This window comes from Gadus chalcogrammus, chromosome 10 (genome assembly GCF_026213295.1).
Source record: "Gadus chalcogrammus isolate NIFS_2021 chromosome 10, NIFS_Gcha_1.0, whole genome shotgun sequence".
NCBI classification, from domain to species: domain Eukaryota; kingdom Metazoa; phylum Chordata; class Actinopteri; order Gadiformes; family Gadidae; genus Gadus; species Gadus chalcogrammus.
This window is the reverse complement of record NC_079421.1, coordinates 11,905,644-11,925,923: the sequence shown is the minus strand read 5'-3', so window position 1 is coordinate 11,925,923 and position 20,280 is coordinate 11,905,644. Positions and strand designations below refer to the sequence as shown.

Genomic DNA, 20,280 nt, shown 5'->3' with positions numbered 1-20,280 from the left:
ATCATAATGAGAATAAAGATAATCATCTTGCTGAGATGCATGATCACAAACATCAAGAAATCATAGTTATATGAATTCTTCCAATCCTGGAAGAAATACAGTTTTGAGGGATTTTACTCAGTTTAGCATGAATGTGGGCTGGAATGTGTTCATTAACAAATTGGTTAACTGTAACGAGCTGTAATGTATTTAATTACCGTCATCCATAAGATTGTGCTTATAATTACGAAGTAATTATTATTACCAGATTCACCAGTGACAATGTTATGTCTTGCGTCATTAGTTCGTTGCAGTTTCTGTGTTTACCACACGATGGCGCCACCGTTCCACCGTCAGAACCCTAATGACCCTAATGTCCTAATGAACCCGAACAGAGGCCAGGGAACATCATCGAAGGAGCTTGACAGTAAAAAACGAGCCTATTTTACTCGTCGCTCAAAAACATCAAACATGCAGCACATCACGATTAAGAAATTAAATTAAGTCAGTAGAAGGCCGGGTTTGTAAGGTTTATTAGAACACGTAATGGTAAAGCATACACACCAGACATCTGACATAATCACCTCTGCTATATCCTGTACAAACGTCACACTGGGCTCAACATGTTTGGAAATGGTCGCTTCCTTTCAAATGCACAAATAAATACTCATTATTCTCAAATGTAGAAAGACATCGTCCATCTTCAGACCAGAGACCACCTTCAGACCAGAGTCAACCTCAGACCAGAGACCACCTCAGACCAGAGTCCAACTTCAGACCAGAGTCAACCTCAGACCAGAGACCACCTCAGACCAGAGTCCACCTTCAGACCAGAGTCAACCTCAGACCAGAGACCACTTCAGACCAAAGTCCAGTTCAGACCAGAGTCCACCAGAAGAAGGACCAGATGGAGAACCAAGAAAACAAAGAGGGATTCAAACCTTTCTGAAGCTCTGGGTTGCATCTCTGCCAGCGGCGACCTATCCTGAGACCAGCCAGTAGACCGGTCTACCAGGGTGGGACTGGTCCTAGTGGGATCCAGTAGATTGGTCTACCAGGGTGGGACTGGTCCTAGTGGGATCCAGTAGACTGGTCTACCAGAGGGCTTTGGTACTGGTATACCAGGGTCCTCTGATACTGCTGGTCTACCAGGGGGCTTTGGTACTGGTCCAAGTGGGATCCAGTAGATTGGTCTACCAGAGGGCTTTGGTACTGGTCCTAGTGGGATCCAGTAGATTGGTCTACCAGGGGAGATTGGTACTGGTCCAACTGGGATCCAGTAGACTCGTCAACCAGGGGGCTTTGGTACTGGTATACCAGGGTCCTCTGATATTGCTGGTCTACCAGGGGGCTTTGGTACTGGTCCAACTGGGATCCAGTAGACTGGTCTACCAGGGGGCTTTGGTACTGGTCTAGCTATGGGTTAAGATGGGACAGATGTTTTGGCAGATGCTGCTCTAGCCTATAGAAATGAGAAGAAAGGCCAGTGGTGAAGAACCACCACTGGCCCGACGACCACGGTGTCTGGGGGAGTCAGGAGAACCTCCTCTATATAGACAGGAGAACCCCCTCTATATAGACAGGAGAACCTCCTCTATATATAGACAGGAGAACCCCCTCTATATATAGACAGGAGAACCCCCTCTATATATAGACAGGAGAACCCCCTCTATATATAGACAGGAGAACCTCCTCTATATAGACAGGAGAACCTCCTCTATGTAGACAGGAGAACCCCCTCTATATATAGACAGGAGAACCTCCTCTATATAGACAGGAGAACCTCCTCTATATAGTTAGGATAACCTCCTTTATGTAGTCAGGAGAACCTCCTCCATGTAGAGACAGGAGAACCTCCTCTATGTAGACAGGAGAACCTCCTCTATGTAGTCAGGAGAACCTCCTCTATACAGACAGGAGAACCCCCTCTATGTAGACAGGAGAACCTCCTCCATGTAGAGACAGGAGAACCTCCTCTATATAGACAGGAGAACCCCCTCATGTAGTCACGAGAACCTCCTCTATATACAGAGCTACTTGTCTCTCCTAAACACTACCAGACACACAGATGGATGCGCCTTGAAAAATGTCACATATAAACCCAAAACACTTTTATAAAATCATGCAGGAACCGTTGTAGAGCCTCAGCTGGTTGAAGATACTGGAGCAAGGATAACGTTCAGAAGATCTCGTTCATAAGAGCCTGTTCATGTTCAGAAGATCTCGTTCAGGAGATATCATTCAGAAGACCTTGTTCAGGAGATCATGTTCATGTTCAGAAGATCTCATTCAGGAGATCATGTTCATGTTCATAAGATCTTGTTCAGAAGAACTCTTTCAGGAGGTACGGCCAAGGAGAACTCTTTCAGGAGGTACGGTCATGTTCTGGGAAGTCAACATGGAGGACTCAGTGTCTCGCTGGTGTGGAGAATTACAACATGGTGCCACAGATCAGAAAAATAAGCAAAATACCAACTGACTATAAACACAATTCAAGATCTGCTTGAATTCACAACATGGGCGATAAAACACCAGCGTCTGTGGAGCGGAGGTCCAGAGACGGGAACAGAGACAGGCCACTGAGTTTCCAATAAAAATGCAAATGTATTCAACAGGGTCTTAGTCGGCCTGCGATGCAGAAACACAACTCTACAGAAGCCACGCCCCTCAGGGTGGCCATGTGACCTGCAGATCCACCAATCACATGGGCTGGCTTTTCTAGAGTCTCAAAAGTTCCTGGAGGGAAATGTCCAAGAGATTCGTTACAAAACGTTCTGGTTCCACCGGGTAGCTTCACTCAGGAGCAGACAGGAAGTAGTCTCGGGGGGGGGGGGGGGGGGTATTGCTGCCAGCTGATCCTCTGGAGAGGGTCAGACAGACCTCCTCCAACACTAGACTGACCCTCTGATACCAGAGGTTACTGGGAGGGGGCTACTGGGAGGGCTGGGGGCCGGCGGTTTCGGGCTTGGTGTCCTGGGGGGGATGGGCCTTGGAGCCCCAGGGGCTGTTGTTCCCCAGGGCGGGGGAGCCGCTGAAGTCTTCCTCGTCGTCCAGGCCGTTGGACGCGTCGTACTGCGTGTTCTCCAGACGCGTGATCAGACGCTCGTCCTCGTCGCCGAACTCCCCCCCCATCAGGGTGGGCTCGCCCACCACCATCACATCCTGAGGGAGGAGAACAGACCAGTTAGGACCAGTTAGGACAAGTTAGGACCAGATTAGACCAGTTAGGACCAGTAAGGACCTCTTAGGACCAGCTAGGTCCAGTTCAGACAAGTTAGGAACATTTAGGACCAGTTCGGACCAGTTAGAACCAGTTCAGACCAATTAGAACCAGTTCAGACCAGTTAGAACCAGTTACGACAAGTTAGGACCAGTTAGGAACAGTTAAGCAAGGCAAGGCAACTTTTTTCTATAGCCCTTTTCATAATCGAGGCAGACTCAAAGTGCTTCCCATAGAAACACTGTCATACAATAAAATAAAATAATAGATGCGTAAAAGAAAACATAGGCAAAGTTAAAAAATGCATTGTATGAACAGTCTCTCTGGCATCAGATCAACAGGCTCTCTGATACCCACGTATCAGAGACTCCAACCAGCCCTAAAGGAACTTGGTCCTTTCTCTGGGACTCCAACACAGATTCTGGGACTCCAACCCCGATTCTAGGACTCTAACCCAGTCAGAACTCGGGTCTCATACCCTTATCCTTTACTTCACCATACAGCGTATCTCCCACAGAGCTCGGAATACCAACACAAAAAACTTTCTCTCTGGTATCAGATCATGTATCTCTCTCGTATCAGATCAACAGTCTCTCTGGTAGCAGATCATGTATCTCTCTGGTATCCAATCAATATTCTTTGGTATCAGATCATGTATCTCTCTTGTATCAGAACAGCAGTCTTTCTGGAAACAGATCATGTATACAGTAGCAGTTAAAACACAAACACACAAATGCACATACACACACAATCCTAGGAGATGAAGATGAAGAGGATGGTGGGAGACCCGCCCGCTGTCAATAAACCAACACTCTTATCCTTAATAAGCCAAATTAATTAAGAAGAGCTTTTCAGCTAAATGACTGAATATCCACACTGATTTGTCAATTAGCATAGCTCATTAACTCATTAGCTCGGAGCGTGCTGATTGCTAACAGGCCCATCGTCACCATCTGGTCCGGAAGGAGGTCTGCCAGACCCCCACTCCCCTCTCCTCCCACTACCCTCTCAGACCTCCATGCTAACAACCTTCTGCTAACATGCTAACAGCCTGTGGCTAGCCAGGGAATGCACACGTGCTAATTGATAGTAGCTAATTATAAACGTCTACTGGTCCACACAGCGCAGTGCTGCGTTAGCGGTTTACGGTAAGCGTTAGCCTCGGCAAAACTATGAGGAATCCTACTGTTCAGTAAACCAAGTGAAATTGTTAAACATTGTTGGAAATATTTTCTCTCTCTCTCTTCCTCTCTCCCTCAAAAAAAATAAATAAATAAGGATGAGAAAACAAAATTGTTAAATATTATGGGAAATATTTTCTCTCCCTCTCCCTCTCTCTCTCTCTCTCTCTCTCTCTCTCTCTCTCTCTCTCTCTCTCTCTCTCTCTCTCTCTCTCTCTCTCTCTCTCTCTCTCTCTCTCTCTCTCTTCTCTCTCTATCTCCATTAGGGGGAGCTGTTGATTCAGGGGGAACTCAGTAGAGCAGGTTCTGAAATGCAGGAGCCAACTTATTAGCAGTTGACTCTGTGTACTGTTTATATGAAGCTGTCGGGCTAGCAGAAGCTAACTTATAAGCATTGATAGAGCTCTTATATAGATTATATAGATTTTATCCATGCATACTTACTGTCCCTATTGTTCTCAACCGTCCACCATAACTTCACTTTGCTGCTATTTTTTATTCAATTCATACCATTTCCATTCCATCTATTTATTTCTATCATACTCTTTACTGTATTTCCTACATATTTCCTATGAATTTATTTCCTATGGCGTTCCAAGCATTCTTATAATATATAAATATGTTGATCTCTAAATATGAATATATATAAATATATATCCAAATTTGAATACATATATATATGAATATCTCTTAATATGAATATGTATAAATAAGTATATATCTATATTTAAATATGAATATCTCTAAACATAAATATGAATATAAACATCTCTGAATATGATTATATATATAAATATTTATTTTATATATTTAAATATATATATATATATATATATATATATATATATATATATATATATATATATATGAATATACATCTATCAAGATGAATATATATATATAAATATGAATATATATAAATTTGAATATAAGTCTGAATATATATGTATATATACATATGAATAAGAAGGAGGATGTTAGTAGTGTCTCTGGGTCTCTGGGGAACCCTGCACTTCAGCTTAATACCAGTATCCTCTTCCTGTCCGTATGTCCTGTAGGGGGCAATGTTACACAGTAGTGTTAGGGGGCTCCCCTCTCCTCCTCACCCCCTCCACCCCTCCACTCCTCCTCCTCCTCCCCCCCCCTCGGCCGTGAGGGGGGGGAGGAGGAGGGGAGGAGGGGTAGGAGCCGCTCCTCATTGCTATGGGGCTCACGTAGGCTGCTGTTCCGCCACAAACGAACAACTTCTCAGACAAAGACGCCAACCCAGCAACATATGTAGCGTAGCATGTTGCTAGTACAGCAACATATGTAGCATAGCATGTTGCTAGTGCAGTATGTTGCTAGCACAGCTCCAGGCACGCCTGACATGAAGCATGTGTCCACGGACGTGTGTGCGTGGGTGTTTTTGTGTTGTGTGTGTGTGGGAGGGGTGTGTGTGTGTGTGTGTGTGTGTGTGTGTGTGTGTGTGTGTGTGTGTGTGTGTGTGTGTGTGTGTGTGTGTGTGTGTGTGTGTGTGTGTGTGTCTGTGTGTTATTCAGATAGAGATGATAATGAGGGCGGGCTCTGGGCCAAACTGTTTCCTGTTTATGAAGAGTTTATGAGAGAAGGAGAGAGAGAAGGAAAGAGAGGAGAGAAGGAGAGAGAAAAGGTTACGAGAAGGAGAGAAAGAGAGAGAGAAGGAGAGAAGGAGAAAGAGAAGGAGAGAGAGAAGGAGAGAGAGAAGGAGAAAAGGAGAGAGGAGAGAGAGGGAGAGAAAGAGAGAAGGAGAGAGGGAAGGATAAAAGGAGAGAGGGAAGGGCAGAAGGAGAGAGAGAAGAAGAGAAGGGAAAAGAGAAGGAGAAAGGTATAGAGAGAAGGAGAGATGGAGAGAGAGAAGGAGAGAAGGAGAGATGGAGAGAGAGAAGGAGAGAAGGAGAGAGAAGGAGAGAGAGAAGGAGAGAATGAGAGAGGGAAATGGAGAAGGAGAGAGAGAGGGAATGAGAGAGGGAAGGAGAGAAGGAGAGGGAGAAGGAGAGAGGGAAGGAGAGAAAGAGAGAGAGAGGGAAGGAGAGATGGAAAACTCCACTTTCGTTAGTGTTATCAGTAAATCGATCAATAATGCTCGCTACTGACGCTAGAATGAGTGTAAACTACGTAAGTACTATTTAATATATTTTCATAATAAGGGCATATTATGAATGGGATAACTCAATTATTCATGTTTAGTACTCACAGTTCACACTAGTGGATTAAGGGGAGTTGTAAACCAGTGTGCTGTTAGCTTAGCATTAGCTCCACCGTTAGCACTAGATGTTGTATAAAGTTATATTTAGAATGTTTCAGCATTTCGATGCACCAGAGAGAGCAGGAAGTGACCTGCAACAGAGCATGAAGTGAACTACACCAGGCAGACGAGGAGGGGCTTGTGATGCTTACAGGTACCTGACTGGAGAGGCTGAAATTGGAGGCGGGGCTTCTCTTTTTCCCAGCAGCCCCAGCGGCGCTGTTTGCGCTGCTGGCCGAGTTCTTCCTTTTTCTCCTCTTGGTGGCGGGGGGGCGGGCCGGTTCAGCCTTAGCCCGACCTGACGTCACATGACCAGAGCATCAATAACATGACATAACAAATCCAGAGCATCAATAACATGTCATAACATAAAATAACCAGAGCATGAATAACATGACATAACATAACCAGAGCATGAATAACCTGACATAACATGACCAGATCATCAATAACATAACATAACATGAACAGAGCATCAATAACATAACATAACATGACCAGAGCATCAATAACATGACATAACATTACCAGAGCATTAATTATGTGACATAACATGACCAGAGCATGAATAATGCAAAATATTATGACCAGAGCATGAATAATATGACACAACATGACCAGAGCATGAATAACATGACATAACACGATCCGAGCATGAATAACATGACATAACATATCATGACTAGAGCATGAATCAAATGACATAATGTGACCAGATCATTAATAACATAACATAACATGACCAGAGCATGAATAACATGACATAACATGACTAGAGCATTAATAACATAACAGAACAGGGCTGGTTGGGTGGGGGAGGAGGGGGGAAGAGAGAGGGGGAGAGGGCTGGGTTGGGGAGGAGGGGGGAGGGTGGGGGAGGCGGAGGGGGGAGGGGAGGAGAGGGCTGGGTTGGGAAGGAGGGGGAAGGGAAGAGAGGGTAGCGGACTGGTTCAGAGCTGGGGGCGGGTGGGGTGGTAGAGGAGGAAGGTTAGGGCTGGGGGAATGGTCTGGAGGTGTAGGGGGGGTGAGATGAGGGAGAGAGGGGGGAGGGGGGGCAGTAATAACAGCAGAGCAGATAGGACCACTGTGGTCACAACAAACATGGGAGCACGCACACACACACACCACACACACACACACACACACACACACACACACACACACACACACACACACACACACACACACACACACACACACACACACACACACACACACACACACACACACACACACACACAAACACACACACACACACACACACTCAAACACACAAACACCCTATAACACACACACACACACACACACACACACACACACACACACACACACACACACACACACACACACACACACACACACACACACACACACACACACACACCTGCATATCTAGAGCGCACACAAACACACACACACACACACACACACACACACACACACACACACACACACACACACACACACACACACACACACACACACACACACACACACACACACAAACGGACAGACAGGAGGACAGACAAACAGACAGACAGACAGACAGACAGACAGGCAGGAGAATAGAGAGGAGGATAGAGAGACAGACAGTAGGACAGAAAGACAGACAGGAGGACAGACAGACAGGAGGACAGACAGACAGTGGGCAAGACAGGAGGACAGACGGCAGCAGGACAGACAGACAGACAGGCGGAAAGAGAGGGGGCCAGACAGGCTCCTCACTTTAGTCACGGTGTAATTGTCATGTTTGCATTATTAATACTATCATAATGATAAATGGTAATCGATATAATCTATATTGTTTTTATTGATTCCTTCTCTGAGAACTGAGTGCGGCATTCCTGACAATCACCCCAAAACCCTAGAACCAGACCCCACAGACCCAGACCCCCTAGAACCAGACCCCCTAGAACCAGACCCCCTAGAACCAGACCCCCTAGAACCAGACCCCCTAGAACCAGACCCCTAGAACCAGACCCCCTAGAGCCAGTCTCCCTAGAGCCAGAACCCCCAGACCCAGACCCCCAGATCCAGACCCCCTAGAACCACTCCCAAACCCAGACCCCCTAGACCCAGACCCAATATGCCCCCAGGGGTCCTATCTAACTTATAAACATATCAGCCCCCCCCCCCGCCCCATCACACATCACCCCCACAATACTGTATTAGAACTATGGAAATAATCACCTTTTTTGTGACTTGTGGGGAATATTTCGGTTTTGAAGTTCTGTGGGTGTCCAGCTGTGGAACAAAGAGCAGGAGTCAGAGGAGAGAGAAGATGATAGTTTGGTTCTTTACCTTCTTTAGAACGTCAGGTAGGAGAAGCTGAACTCACTGAACGACCGGTGAGCTTCAAAGGCTCGACTATACCGGAAACAAAGATGATTCAGGTCCCTAAACCATGACTCTACTATCTCAGGTCCCTAAACCATGACTCCACTATCTCAGGTTCCTAAACCATGACTCTTATATATCAGGTCCCTCAACCATCACTCTACTATCTCATGTCCCTAAAGCATGACTCTACTATCTCAGGTCCCTAAACCATGACTCTACTAACCCAGGGTCTCCTGCTCCATTAAGACCTCCATGACAAGATGTTTGGAGCTTAACCAGCAGATCCTCGTGGAGAAGCCACTGTCGGTTCCTGGGGAGAGAGTGGTGATGTTCACCCCCTCTCAGAGACGTGATTTAGATGTCTTTGGGATCAACAAGCGATAACTCACAGTGAGTCTCACAACAAGGCAACAGGCGAAAACTGAGTCTCACAGCAAGGCCTGTGGTTACGGCCTTCCCCTCTTTGACCCCTGACCCCCGCTGGGTCGCTGACGGACAGCTGGGATAAAGCTATTGTCTTCTTCTGCTGTCCTAAAGCGCCTTCCTTCCACGCTCAAATTGTGACGCACTAAAATCACTTCCATTTCCACCAAAAACAGAACTTATCAGAGTGTAAATACATCAGAGTTTCCTTCCTGCCGAAACTCAGAGCGGCTTCCTGTCTGGAGAAGAATAGCAGGAAGTGAGCTCCTGCAGATAAGAGTCGGAGCTTCCAGAAGAATCTCCGTTTGGGATGGGGGGGGGGGGGGGGGGGTGGGGGGGGTGGGGGATGGAGGAAACAAGTCAACCACACCACAAATATTTTCATCCCAGAACCGACAAATAAAACCAAAACAGAAAAGGCTGTATGAGCAACTCGGTCTGACCTTTGAACTTTGAAACCAATTATTTTTATGAATTGGCCTCCGTCCAGTTAATCTGAATAAAGTGTGAGACCAGAGGTCTGTTCAGCGCCGGATGAACACTGACTCACAGACACAAGCTGAAGATGAATGCTAAGACGACATCTCCTCTGACTCCTCCCCCTGATAGCCTCCTGACTCCTCCCCCATCCGGACTCAAACTCCAGCCTGTAATCAAAGCCTGTAAACGGGAGGCTTACACCTCGAGGCCGCCGCCTCTGATGGGTCTGAGGTCAACCAACAGCGCAGCTAGAGGAGGAACCTGACCCGGAGCCGGGGGACCACAAGGTGTACCTGATCCACTAGCAGGACCTGCGGGACCACAAGGTGTACCTGATCCACTAGCAGGACCTGGGGGACCACAAGGTGTACCTGACCCACCAGTGGACCACGAGTCTACCTGACCCACTAGGGCAGAGGTGTGAAACACAAGGCCCGGGGGCCGAATCCGGCCAGCCACCTAATTTTATGTGGCCCGCGGGAGCTTCAAATGAATTTGAAAAAGTTCTGCCACACACCTCTGATAACATATCATTGCATTCGCCACCAAGAAGCCCTGTGTGAAATGGTTCTGGAACTGGATGATATAATGACAACGGTCGTCAGGTCATTATATGGCAGTGATTCAGGCGTGTGGCCTGGATCACCACCAGCTCCAGCAGTTTTTGAAGGAGGTGGCTCAGAATATGGAGATGTGACACACCCTACAGAATTAGGGTGGTAAGACCGCGGTCCTCAAACAAGTTTTTGAGTTTAGTAAAGTTTATGTAATAACTTATGTTTGATAAAAAAAAGACCCACTAGCGGACCACAAGGTCTACCTGATCCACTAGCAGGTCCGGGGGGACCACAAGGTCTACCTGACCCACTGGGGGGGTCAGGGAGACCATTTTAACCTACCTGGGGGAGCCACCATGCGCTGCCACTTCTGAAACAGGCAGGTCTTCAGACAGTCTCGTGGGCTCAGGTTGTAGGACTTGTGTCTGGACATCAGCTCCTGCATCGGCTCCAGGATGACGCAGAGCTGCAACACAGAACCAGGGGTCAGACACAAGGACAGACAACCATGAACCCATGAGAACCACCAGACCACGGAACATAGAAACACCAGACCCACCAGATCCACAAGAACTACCAGACCCTCCAGACCCATTAGACCCACCAGACCCTCCAGACCCATTAGACCCACCAGACCCACTCAACCCTTCAGACCCACCAGATCCACCAGACCCACTAAACCCTTCAGACCCAGCAGATCTACCAGACCCACTAAACCCTTCAGACCCTCCAGACCCATTAGACCCACCAGACCCTCAAGACCCTCCAGACCCATTAGACCCACCAGACCCTCCAGACCCTCCAGACCCATTAGACCACCCAGACCCTCCAGACCCTCCAGACCCATTAGACCCACCAGACCCACTAAACCATTCAGACCCACCAGATCCACCAGACCCACTAAAGGGGTACTCAAGTAGAAATGATGAGGGGCCACAAATTTTTTTTTCAGTGACTCAAGGGGCCGGTCGGTATACGTGTGACTGAGGCCGATATATGCTCTGTTTTAGACGTAACGCGTAAGCACGTAAGATACATAACCCCCCTTACGTGCTTAAGTGCGTCGGCCAAAATTCCTGACTATGCGACTGAAACACTACGGACCTACGCAGCTCGCAAAGACTGTGATTGGCCAGCTAACCACATCCTTTCAGGAGTCTCACATTTCCGGTTTTACAGCATAATAGCGCCATTTTTAAAAGGCTGTGACAGAAGCGAATGAAGAATTTTGAAGAAGGAGAAGAAGAAAACACAAGAACGAATTATGATAATTATAAATATAAACAAGCCAGCGATTTCCACTTCCACGCCCACAGATTCGTTCGTTGCTCCCCCTACTGTTCTGGCGGAGAATCCCCTTGCAACACGCGCAATCCTTAAGGAACCTTAAAGGAACCGTAAATCAAAACTTGTCTAAAACAAGTCCCTTGTGTAAATTACGTGCTTACGTCTCTGCGTCTAAAAGGACCCTAAATCGGCCTTGACTGCTGCTGAGATGGACTGTCTGCCTCGAGTTTGGGAGGGCTGGAGCGGTCTGTGGGCTGGAGTGCTATCTGTTCATCGTTGCAACCCCCAGCCTCGTATTGAGATCGCGGCGCGCGGTTTCAAAATAAGAGTGCCCAGCACGTTTTTTTTTTTTTTTTTTTTTTTTTTTTTTTAATAATTAAAAAAACTTTTCAAAACAGCTCAAGGGCCATTAATAGACACCCCGCGGGCCACAAAAGGCCCGCGGGCCGCTACTTGAGTATGACTGCACTAAACCCTTCAGACCCTCCAGACCCATTAGACCCCCAAGACCCTCCAGACCAATTAGACCCACCAGACCCACTAAACCCTCAGACCCACCAGACCCACCACACCCACTAGACCCTCCAGACCCTCCAGACCCACCAGATCCACAAGAACCACCAGACCAACCAGACCCACTAGACCCACTAGACCCACAGACCCAACAGACCCACCAGACCCACAAGACCCTCCAGACCCTCCAGACCAACCAGATCCACAAGAACCACCAGACCAACCAGACCCACTAGACCCTCCAGACCCTCCAGACCCACAAGACCCTCCAGACCCTCCAGACCCACAGACCTACCAGGGTTAGACTCAGTCAGGGTTCAAACACCCAGAATAAGACATTGATGGAAAACATCTGATGCACAAAGCTACACTATTTTTTAAATAATAAAAAGCCATATTACTGTATTTACTGAACAATATTCATAATATAGATATTTTCAATCATAAATATTAGTTTCCATGCTGTTATAAATTTGTATTTATGATAATAATAAAAAATGTTGATTATTTGTATGTTTGATTTGATTACTCTGCATATTTGTACAACGTGTAAGACTAACTCTGCATATTGCCCTACTCATGATCGAATAACTCTATATGTTAAACTAACCCGACATGTTAAACATACAACATGTAAGACTAACTACATATTAGACCAACTCAAAATGTCAGTATAACTCTATGTGTCAGACTTCCTCTACATGTTAGATTGATTTTACATGTTAGCCTAACTACATGTTAGACTAACTCCACATGTTAGGCTAACTACACGTTGAACTAACAACATGTTGGGCTGACTCCTTGTTGGGCTGCCTCCATGTTGGGCTGACTCCATGTTAGGATGGCAGAGGACTCCATGAGGTCTCCCTCTCCCCATGTCTCCCTCTCTCCCTCTCCCTCTCTTCCTGTCTCCCTGTTTCCCTGTCTCCCTCTCTTCCTTCTCCCTCTCTTCCTCTCTCCCGCTCTCCCTGTCTCCCTCTCTCTGTCTGTCTTCTTGTTATAATAAGAATTTACGGTATTTCACAATTACAAGACTCAGTGGGGTGCGTTCATTAATGTTATGCTAATTCTCTCTTTCCAATTAATTCCACTCGCTCGTCCCGAGTCGCCCTGCACCCTCCTCGCTCGCCCTCTCCCACTCCTCCCACTTCTCTCCCCTCCCTCCCTCGCTCCTCTCCCCTCCACCCTCTATATGCCTGCCTCACTCTCATCTTGCTCCCCCCTTCCCCCTCCCTTCCCCTCCCTCCCCCTGTTGTGCTGTGGGGTGGAGGTGCTAGCTGTCAGTCTGCCGCCAAACCAGAGAAATAATGAGGAAATATACAGAGAGAGAGAGAGAGAGAGAGAGAGAGAGAGAGAGAGAGAGAGAGAGAGAGAGAGAGAGAGAGAGAGAGAGAGAGAGAGAGAGAGAGAGATGAGAGAGACAGAGAGATGAGAGAGAGAGAGAGAGACAGAGACAGAGAGAGAGAGAGAGGGGAGAGAGAGAGAGAGAGATAGAGAGAGAAAGGGGCAGAGAGAGGGGGAGAGGGAGAGAGAGAGAGAGAGAGAGAGAGAGAGAGAGAGAGAGAGAGAGAGAGAGAGAGAGAGAGAGAGGGAGAGAGATATGGAAGAGAAAATAGGAAGAGCAAGAGATATGGAGAGAGAGAGAGCAAAATATAGGAAGAGAGGGAGTAAGGGTTATAAAAGAGGGAGAAAAAGGGAGAGAGGAGAGAGAGAGAGAGAGAGAGGGGCGAGAGAGAGAGAGGGGAGAGGGAGAGAGGCGAGAGAGAGAGAGGACAGAGAGAGGAGAGAGAGAGAAGAGCGAGAAAGAGAAGTCTCTCTTCTGCCTCTGTTGCCCACGCTGTATTTAAATTAACTCACCGACCACCAAGCCTGGAACATCTCACAACCAAACACAACCTCAACACACTGTTATAACCTCAACGCCCCACCAGTACACTGTTATAACCAAAACACAACACCAGTACACATAAATAACCACAACACACCACCAGTACACATATATAACCACAACACACCACCAGTACACTCATATCACCTCAACACCCCACGAGTACACTGTTATAACCAGCAATACATTGGATCTATAAAGTTATGTATATACATATTTGTATACACTACTTATATAGTATTAATATTCTATATATATATTCTACATTTTATATCTTACCTGGAGGTAGTTGTTATGTCATGTGCGTATACGTATATATTAGTGCTGTCAAGTGATTAAAATATTTAATCTTGATTAATCGCATTAATGCCATAGTCAACTCCCGATTAATCACGAGCAATCGCGATTAATCGCAAATGTTTTTTCTATGCTAAATATCCCTTGATTTCTTTGTCCCATTAATTTTTCTCATTGTAATGCTCTTATTAACATGGAGAAGTGCATCTGCTTGCCTTGTGCAAATGTTTTTTTATTGATAACAACATTAGCATAGACTGATCATAACAGGACGATAAAAAAAAAGAGGCTATATTGCAATGAAACGATGACCATACAAACATACTGCCTTGAACATAGCAGTCAGGCTACTGCTTGTTTGTTTTGATCCAAAAAAAGAAAGAAAAAAGAATTGCGTTAAACGTGCGATAAAAAAATTAACGCCGTTAAAATTGGTTTGCGTTAACGTGTTTAACTGACAGCACTAGTATATATATATATATTTAGGTATATATGTATCTATATGTGTATATCTAGGTATATATGTATATATATATGTGTATATCTAGGTATATATGTATATTTATGTGTATATCTTGGTGGATTTATAAGGCGATGGGTCCTCACCCGGAGGTAGTTGAGTGTGAAGCTGGTCAGTCCCATACGCGTGATGTTCTTGGAGAGCTGCTCCAGGACCTGGGGCTCCTGGGCCTGAGGGGAGAACCAGGATCGCACCAGGATTACACACGGATCACACCAGGATTACACCAGGATTACACCAGGTCTTCAACCAGGATCACACCAGGTTTACACCAGGTCTAGAACCAGGATCAAAGCAGGTCTAGAACCAGGATCACACCAGGATTACACCAGGTCTAGAACCAGGATCACACCAGGTTTACACCAGGTCTAGAACCAGGATTACACCAGGTCTAGAACCAGGATCAAACCAGGATTACACCAGGTCTAGAACCAGGATCACACCAGGATTAAACCAGGTCTAGAACCAGGATCACACCAGGATTACACCAGGTCTAGAACCAGGATCACACCAGGTTTACACCAGGTCTAGAACCAGGATCACACCAGGTCTAGAACCAGGATCACACCAGGATTACACCAGGTCTAGAACCAGGATCACACCAGGTTTACACCAGGTCTAGAACCAGGATCACACCAGGTCTAGAACCACGATCACACCAGGATTACACCAGGTCTAGAACTAGGATCACACCAGGTTTACACCAGGTCTATAACCAGGATCACACTAGGATTACACCAGGTCTAGAACCAGGATCTCACCAGGATTACACCAGGTCTAGAACCAGGATCACACCAGGATTTCACCAGGTTTAGAACCAGGATCACACCAGGTTTACACCAGGTCTAGAACCAGGATCACACCAGGTTTATTCCAGGATCACACCAGGATTACACCAGTTCTAGAACCAGGATCACACCAGGATTACACCAGGTCTAGAACCAGGATCACACCAGGATCACACCAGGTCTAGAACCAGGATCACACCAGGATTACACCAGTTCTAGAACAAGGATCACACCAGTGCAGTATTCCGATATCCATACTTCCCGTAGGCCTACTTACTATACTTAGTTTGAGTACGTAGGGCGTTCCAATTACGATCGGGTGAAAAGAAGTGAAAGGATGGTGTACTCAAAACGGTCAAACCCCGGAGTGTGGATCGATGTACACTTCTTGGACTCTACGGCAGCCATCTTAGCTACATAGCGGAAGAGGCGGAGCCAGGCTGAGCCAACGTCGGCGCATTTTCCAAATAGCCTGCATTAACAGAGTAATTTTTTTAGTTTTTATAGCTTTTAGCATTTATATAGCTGCTAGGCGTAAAGGGTTCACCGTTCAAAGCGGTATTTTTATTGCAGGGGATGAGCCGCGCTGGCAGCCGCGATTGTAATTTCCGGTAAGTGCACCACAGAGTATTCGATTTCGGAACAACACCGACACGTGAAATTCTGCGCACTTAGTGAGTGCGGATAGTGTACTACGTTTAAGGGTACTCATGGAATTATGGATTTCGGAACACAGCACAGGTGTACAACCAGGATTAAACCAGGTCTAAAACACAAACACACACACATGTTCCCCACAACATAGAAATCCTAAAAAAATGTAAATGATACATTTCAGTTTGCTTTTTAATTTTTAAATTATTATTGTTATTATTATTGTTATTTGTGTGATTATCAGATAAATTCCCTCAAGCTGTTAGCAGACAACGAGCCGTGTTGATGACATCACCGTGTGGCGGCGTCAACGCGTGATGATGTCACCACTCACATGCATGGCCAGGACGCTGCGCGGCACCAACTCCCGGTACTGCCGGATGGTGAAGTGCCAGGTCCGGATCCTCATGAGGTCGTCGAAGGAGAACTCCAGGATCAGCCGGCCCTCCGTGCTCACCTGACGACAGGGGGAGGAGCACGTTAGCTCACAGCTACAGGCTAATACCACCAGATAACATGGGGAGGAGCACGTTAGGCCACAGCTACAGGCTAATACCACCTGATAACATTGGGAGGAGCAGGTAAGCTCACAGCTACAGGCTAATAGCACCTGATAACATGAGGAGGATCACGTTAGCTCACTTATTCTTACTGTCTGATCGTACTCTAGAGGTGGTTAAGAAGGTAAGGTATTTAGGTCACATCATCACTGATGATCTTTGTGATGATGATGATGTCCAGCGCCAGTGCTGTAAGCTTTATGCACAGGCCAATATGTTGGCACGCAAATTCCATATGTGCACAGAAGATGTTAAAGTAAGTCTTTTCAGAGCCTACTGTACTCCATTTTACACAGCTCAGCTCTGGTGTAAATATAGAACGGCAAAATTGAAGAAAGTACAGGTAGCGTATAATGATGCGTTTAGGATCCTCCTTAAGCTTACAAGATGGACAAGTGCTAGCTCTTTGTTTGTGACTAGTAATGTCCCCACCTTTCATGCTGTATTAAGGAATTTTATGTACAAATTTATGTGTCGACTTCTAGAGTCAAAAAACAAACTAATAATTGCACTCACTGACACTAAACAGAGTGATACAAGGTACTCCTCAGGGTTGTGGAAACATTGGAATCGATGCTTATATGTATTTTAATCTGTGTGACCTCGTATTTGTATTGTCATGTAATTTGTATTCTTGTCTTGTAAATGGAACTTCGAATCCGGAATAAAGTATTCATTCACAGCTACAGGCTAATACCACCTGATAACAGGGGGAGGAGCACGTTAGCTCTAGCTCACAGCTACAGGCTAATACCACCTGATAATAGGGGGAGGAGCAAGCTAGCTCACAGCTACAGGCTAATACCACCTGATAACAGGGGGAAACGTGTTAACGCTAGCTCACAGGTACAGGCTGACACCAGGCTACATGCTAATACTCAACTAGAGGAATATACAAGGCTAAATGCTAATACTCAGCTAGAGGATAATACACTCATACATACTGCTACTTAGAAAAAGGCTAATAAATAGTTACATGCTACCTCAGAATTAGACGCTAATACTCATTACATCATGAAAAATAGGTACATGCCAAAACACAATAACATGCTGACTCCCACTGAGGCTAATAAGCATCTAAATGTTAACACATAACTACACAGCTATCTGCTAGCGGCTAATACCAAGCTTAATGCTTACACTGAGCTAGAAGCTTATACTTTGCTACATGCTGACAAATAACTACATGCTACTTGGTTTCTTGCTCACTCACAGCTAGGTGCTAACAAGCAGATACATGCTGACACCTCGCTATGCTTATCCCAGAAACAGTCTAACGCCCAGCTCAATGCTAACACCAATCTACTTGCTAATCAAATACGCAGCAGCTTCACTTAGAACCGCATCACTTCTACAGAATGCTGCACGGTTAGCGGTAAAGGTGGAGGAGGTAGCACTGTTAGCGGTGTTGTAGGAGATGGGTGGAGGAGTTAGCGCTGTTAGCGGTGGTGGGGGAGATGGGTGAAGGAGATAGCTCTGTTAGCGGTGTTGGTAGCTAGGGGTGGAGGAGTTAGCGCTGTTAGCGGTGGTGGTGGTGTGGGGTGGAGGAGTTAGCGCTGTTAGCGGTGGTGGGGGAGATGGGTGGAGGCGATAGCTCTGTTAGCGGTGGTGGTGGCTAGGGGTGGAGGAGTTAGCGCTGGTAGCGGTGGTGGTGGAGAGGGATGGAGGAGTTAGCATTGTTAGCGGAATTAGCAGCTAATTATGCTGAATTTATTGGCTCTTATGCAGCCTGAAATAAAATACTGGACTACCTCTAAAGACACAGAGAGAGAGACCGAGAGAGAGCGAGCGAGAGCGAGCGAGAGAGAGCGAGAGAGAGCGAGAGAGAGCGAGAGAGAGAGAGAGAGAGAGAGAGAGAGAGAGACATAGGGAAAGGCTAAACAGGTTTTTGGCCCTTCAGCTGAATTCAGAGTTGGCCTCCACGCTTCTCCCCAGTTTGGTTGCTGTGACAACCGGGGTGAGAGACGGAGAAGCGAGCAAAATAAAAAAGAATCTGCTGATTAGTTGGCATGGCAACGGCAAAGATGTAATCCCACCAGACTCACTCTAATCAATGCCCCCAGAGACACACACACACACACACACACACACACACACACACACACACACACACACACACACACACACACACACACACACACACATAAACACACGTACACACACAAACATACATTCACCCTACACTGTCCATCTCAACCCCTCACCCTACACTCACCCCTTCACCATATACTCACCCTACACTCACCCATTCACCTTACACTCACCCTCTCATCTTACACTCACCCTCTCACCACCTCACCTCACACTCATCTTACACTCACCTATTCAACTAACCCTCACCTTACACTCACACTCTAACCCTTCACTCATCCCCTCACCTTACCCTCACCCCTCACCCTACACTCACCCCCTCACCTTACCCTCAGCTTACACTCACCTCTCACCCTCACCCTACACTCACCTTACACTCACCCTCTCACCCTTCACCCTACACTCACCCCCTCACTTTACCCTCACCTTACACTCACCCTCTCAACCCTCACCCTATACTCACCCCCTCATCTTACCCTCACCTTGCCCTCACACTCTCACCCCTCACCCTACACTCACCCCCTCACCTTACCCTCACCCTCTCACCCCTCCCACTCAACTCACCCCCTCACCCTACCCTCACCTGTGTAGTAAAGACTTCATGCTACTGGTAACTTAGCATCTTATCTGTGCTAATTTATAGCCACCAATCTGCTGATAGCAACTTCCCTTTTTCAGGGGCTAACTGCTAGCTGGCACAGTCCACACACACTTCACTAAACACATCCTCTATTAACTAAACTGCAGACCTTCCTATTGTTCAGCAATTTTTATATTTCTTAAACTGACAAGGGTAAGAAGAATGGATATTATATATATAGTAGTAGTAATAGTATAGCAGTAATAGTATAGTAGTACTTGTAGTAGTACTGTTGACTGAACTTTGACCCCACCCCAGCTAACACCCCCATGACCAGGAGGTCAGGGTGGAGCAAGGCATGCTGGGTAGTAACCAGCAGGTCAGGGTGGACCAAGGCATGATGGGTAGTGACAAGCGGGTCAGGGTGGAGCAAGGCATGCTGGGTAGCGACCAGGGGGTCATGGTGGAGCAAGGCATGCTAGGTAGTGACCAGTGGGTCAGGATGGAGCAAGGCATGCTGGGTAGCGAGCAGGGGTTCAGGGTGGTGGGGGGCCGAGTCGCCCCGACCTTCTGGGCGGGGTCACCTTGTCAAACCTTCTTTGGTACAAAACCCCCTTAGCAACCCACCCTCTAACTCCTTCCTCCCTCAGCAACCC

General features: G+C 46.7%; 1 protein-coding gene across 1 annotated transcript in view; it reads right to left on the bottom strand.

Annotated features, from left to right (window-relative positions):
* Positions 1–140: 140 nt before the first annotated feature.
* The window catches only part of ldb2a (LIM domain binding 2a), a 22,264-nt gene continuing 2,124 nt past the window's right edge, over positions 141–20,280 (bottom strand). The window contains exons 2-7 of the mRNA XM_056601168.1: positions 16,728–17,007; positions 15,038–15,121; positions 10,789–10,912; positions 8,837–8,890; positions 6,805–6,944; positions 141–3,141 (exon numbers count right to left, since the gene is read on the bottom strand). Of these exons, the coding sequence (XP_056457143.1) occupies positions 2,911–3,141; positions 6,805–6,944; positions 8,837–8,890; positions 10,789–10,912; positions 15,038–15,121; positions 16,728–17,007 (913 nt within the window). The 3' untranslated portion in view covers positions 141–2,910. The remainder of the gene's footprint in view (positions 3,142–6,804; positions 6,945–8,836; positions 8,891–10,788; positions 10,913–15,037; positions 15,122–16,727; positions 17,008–20,280) is intronic.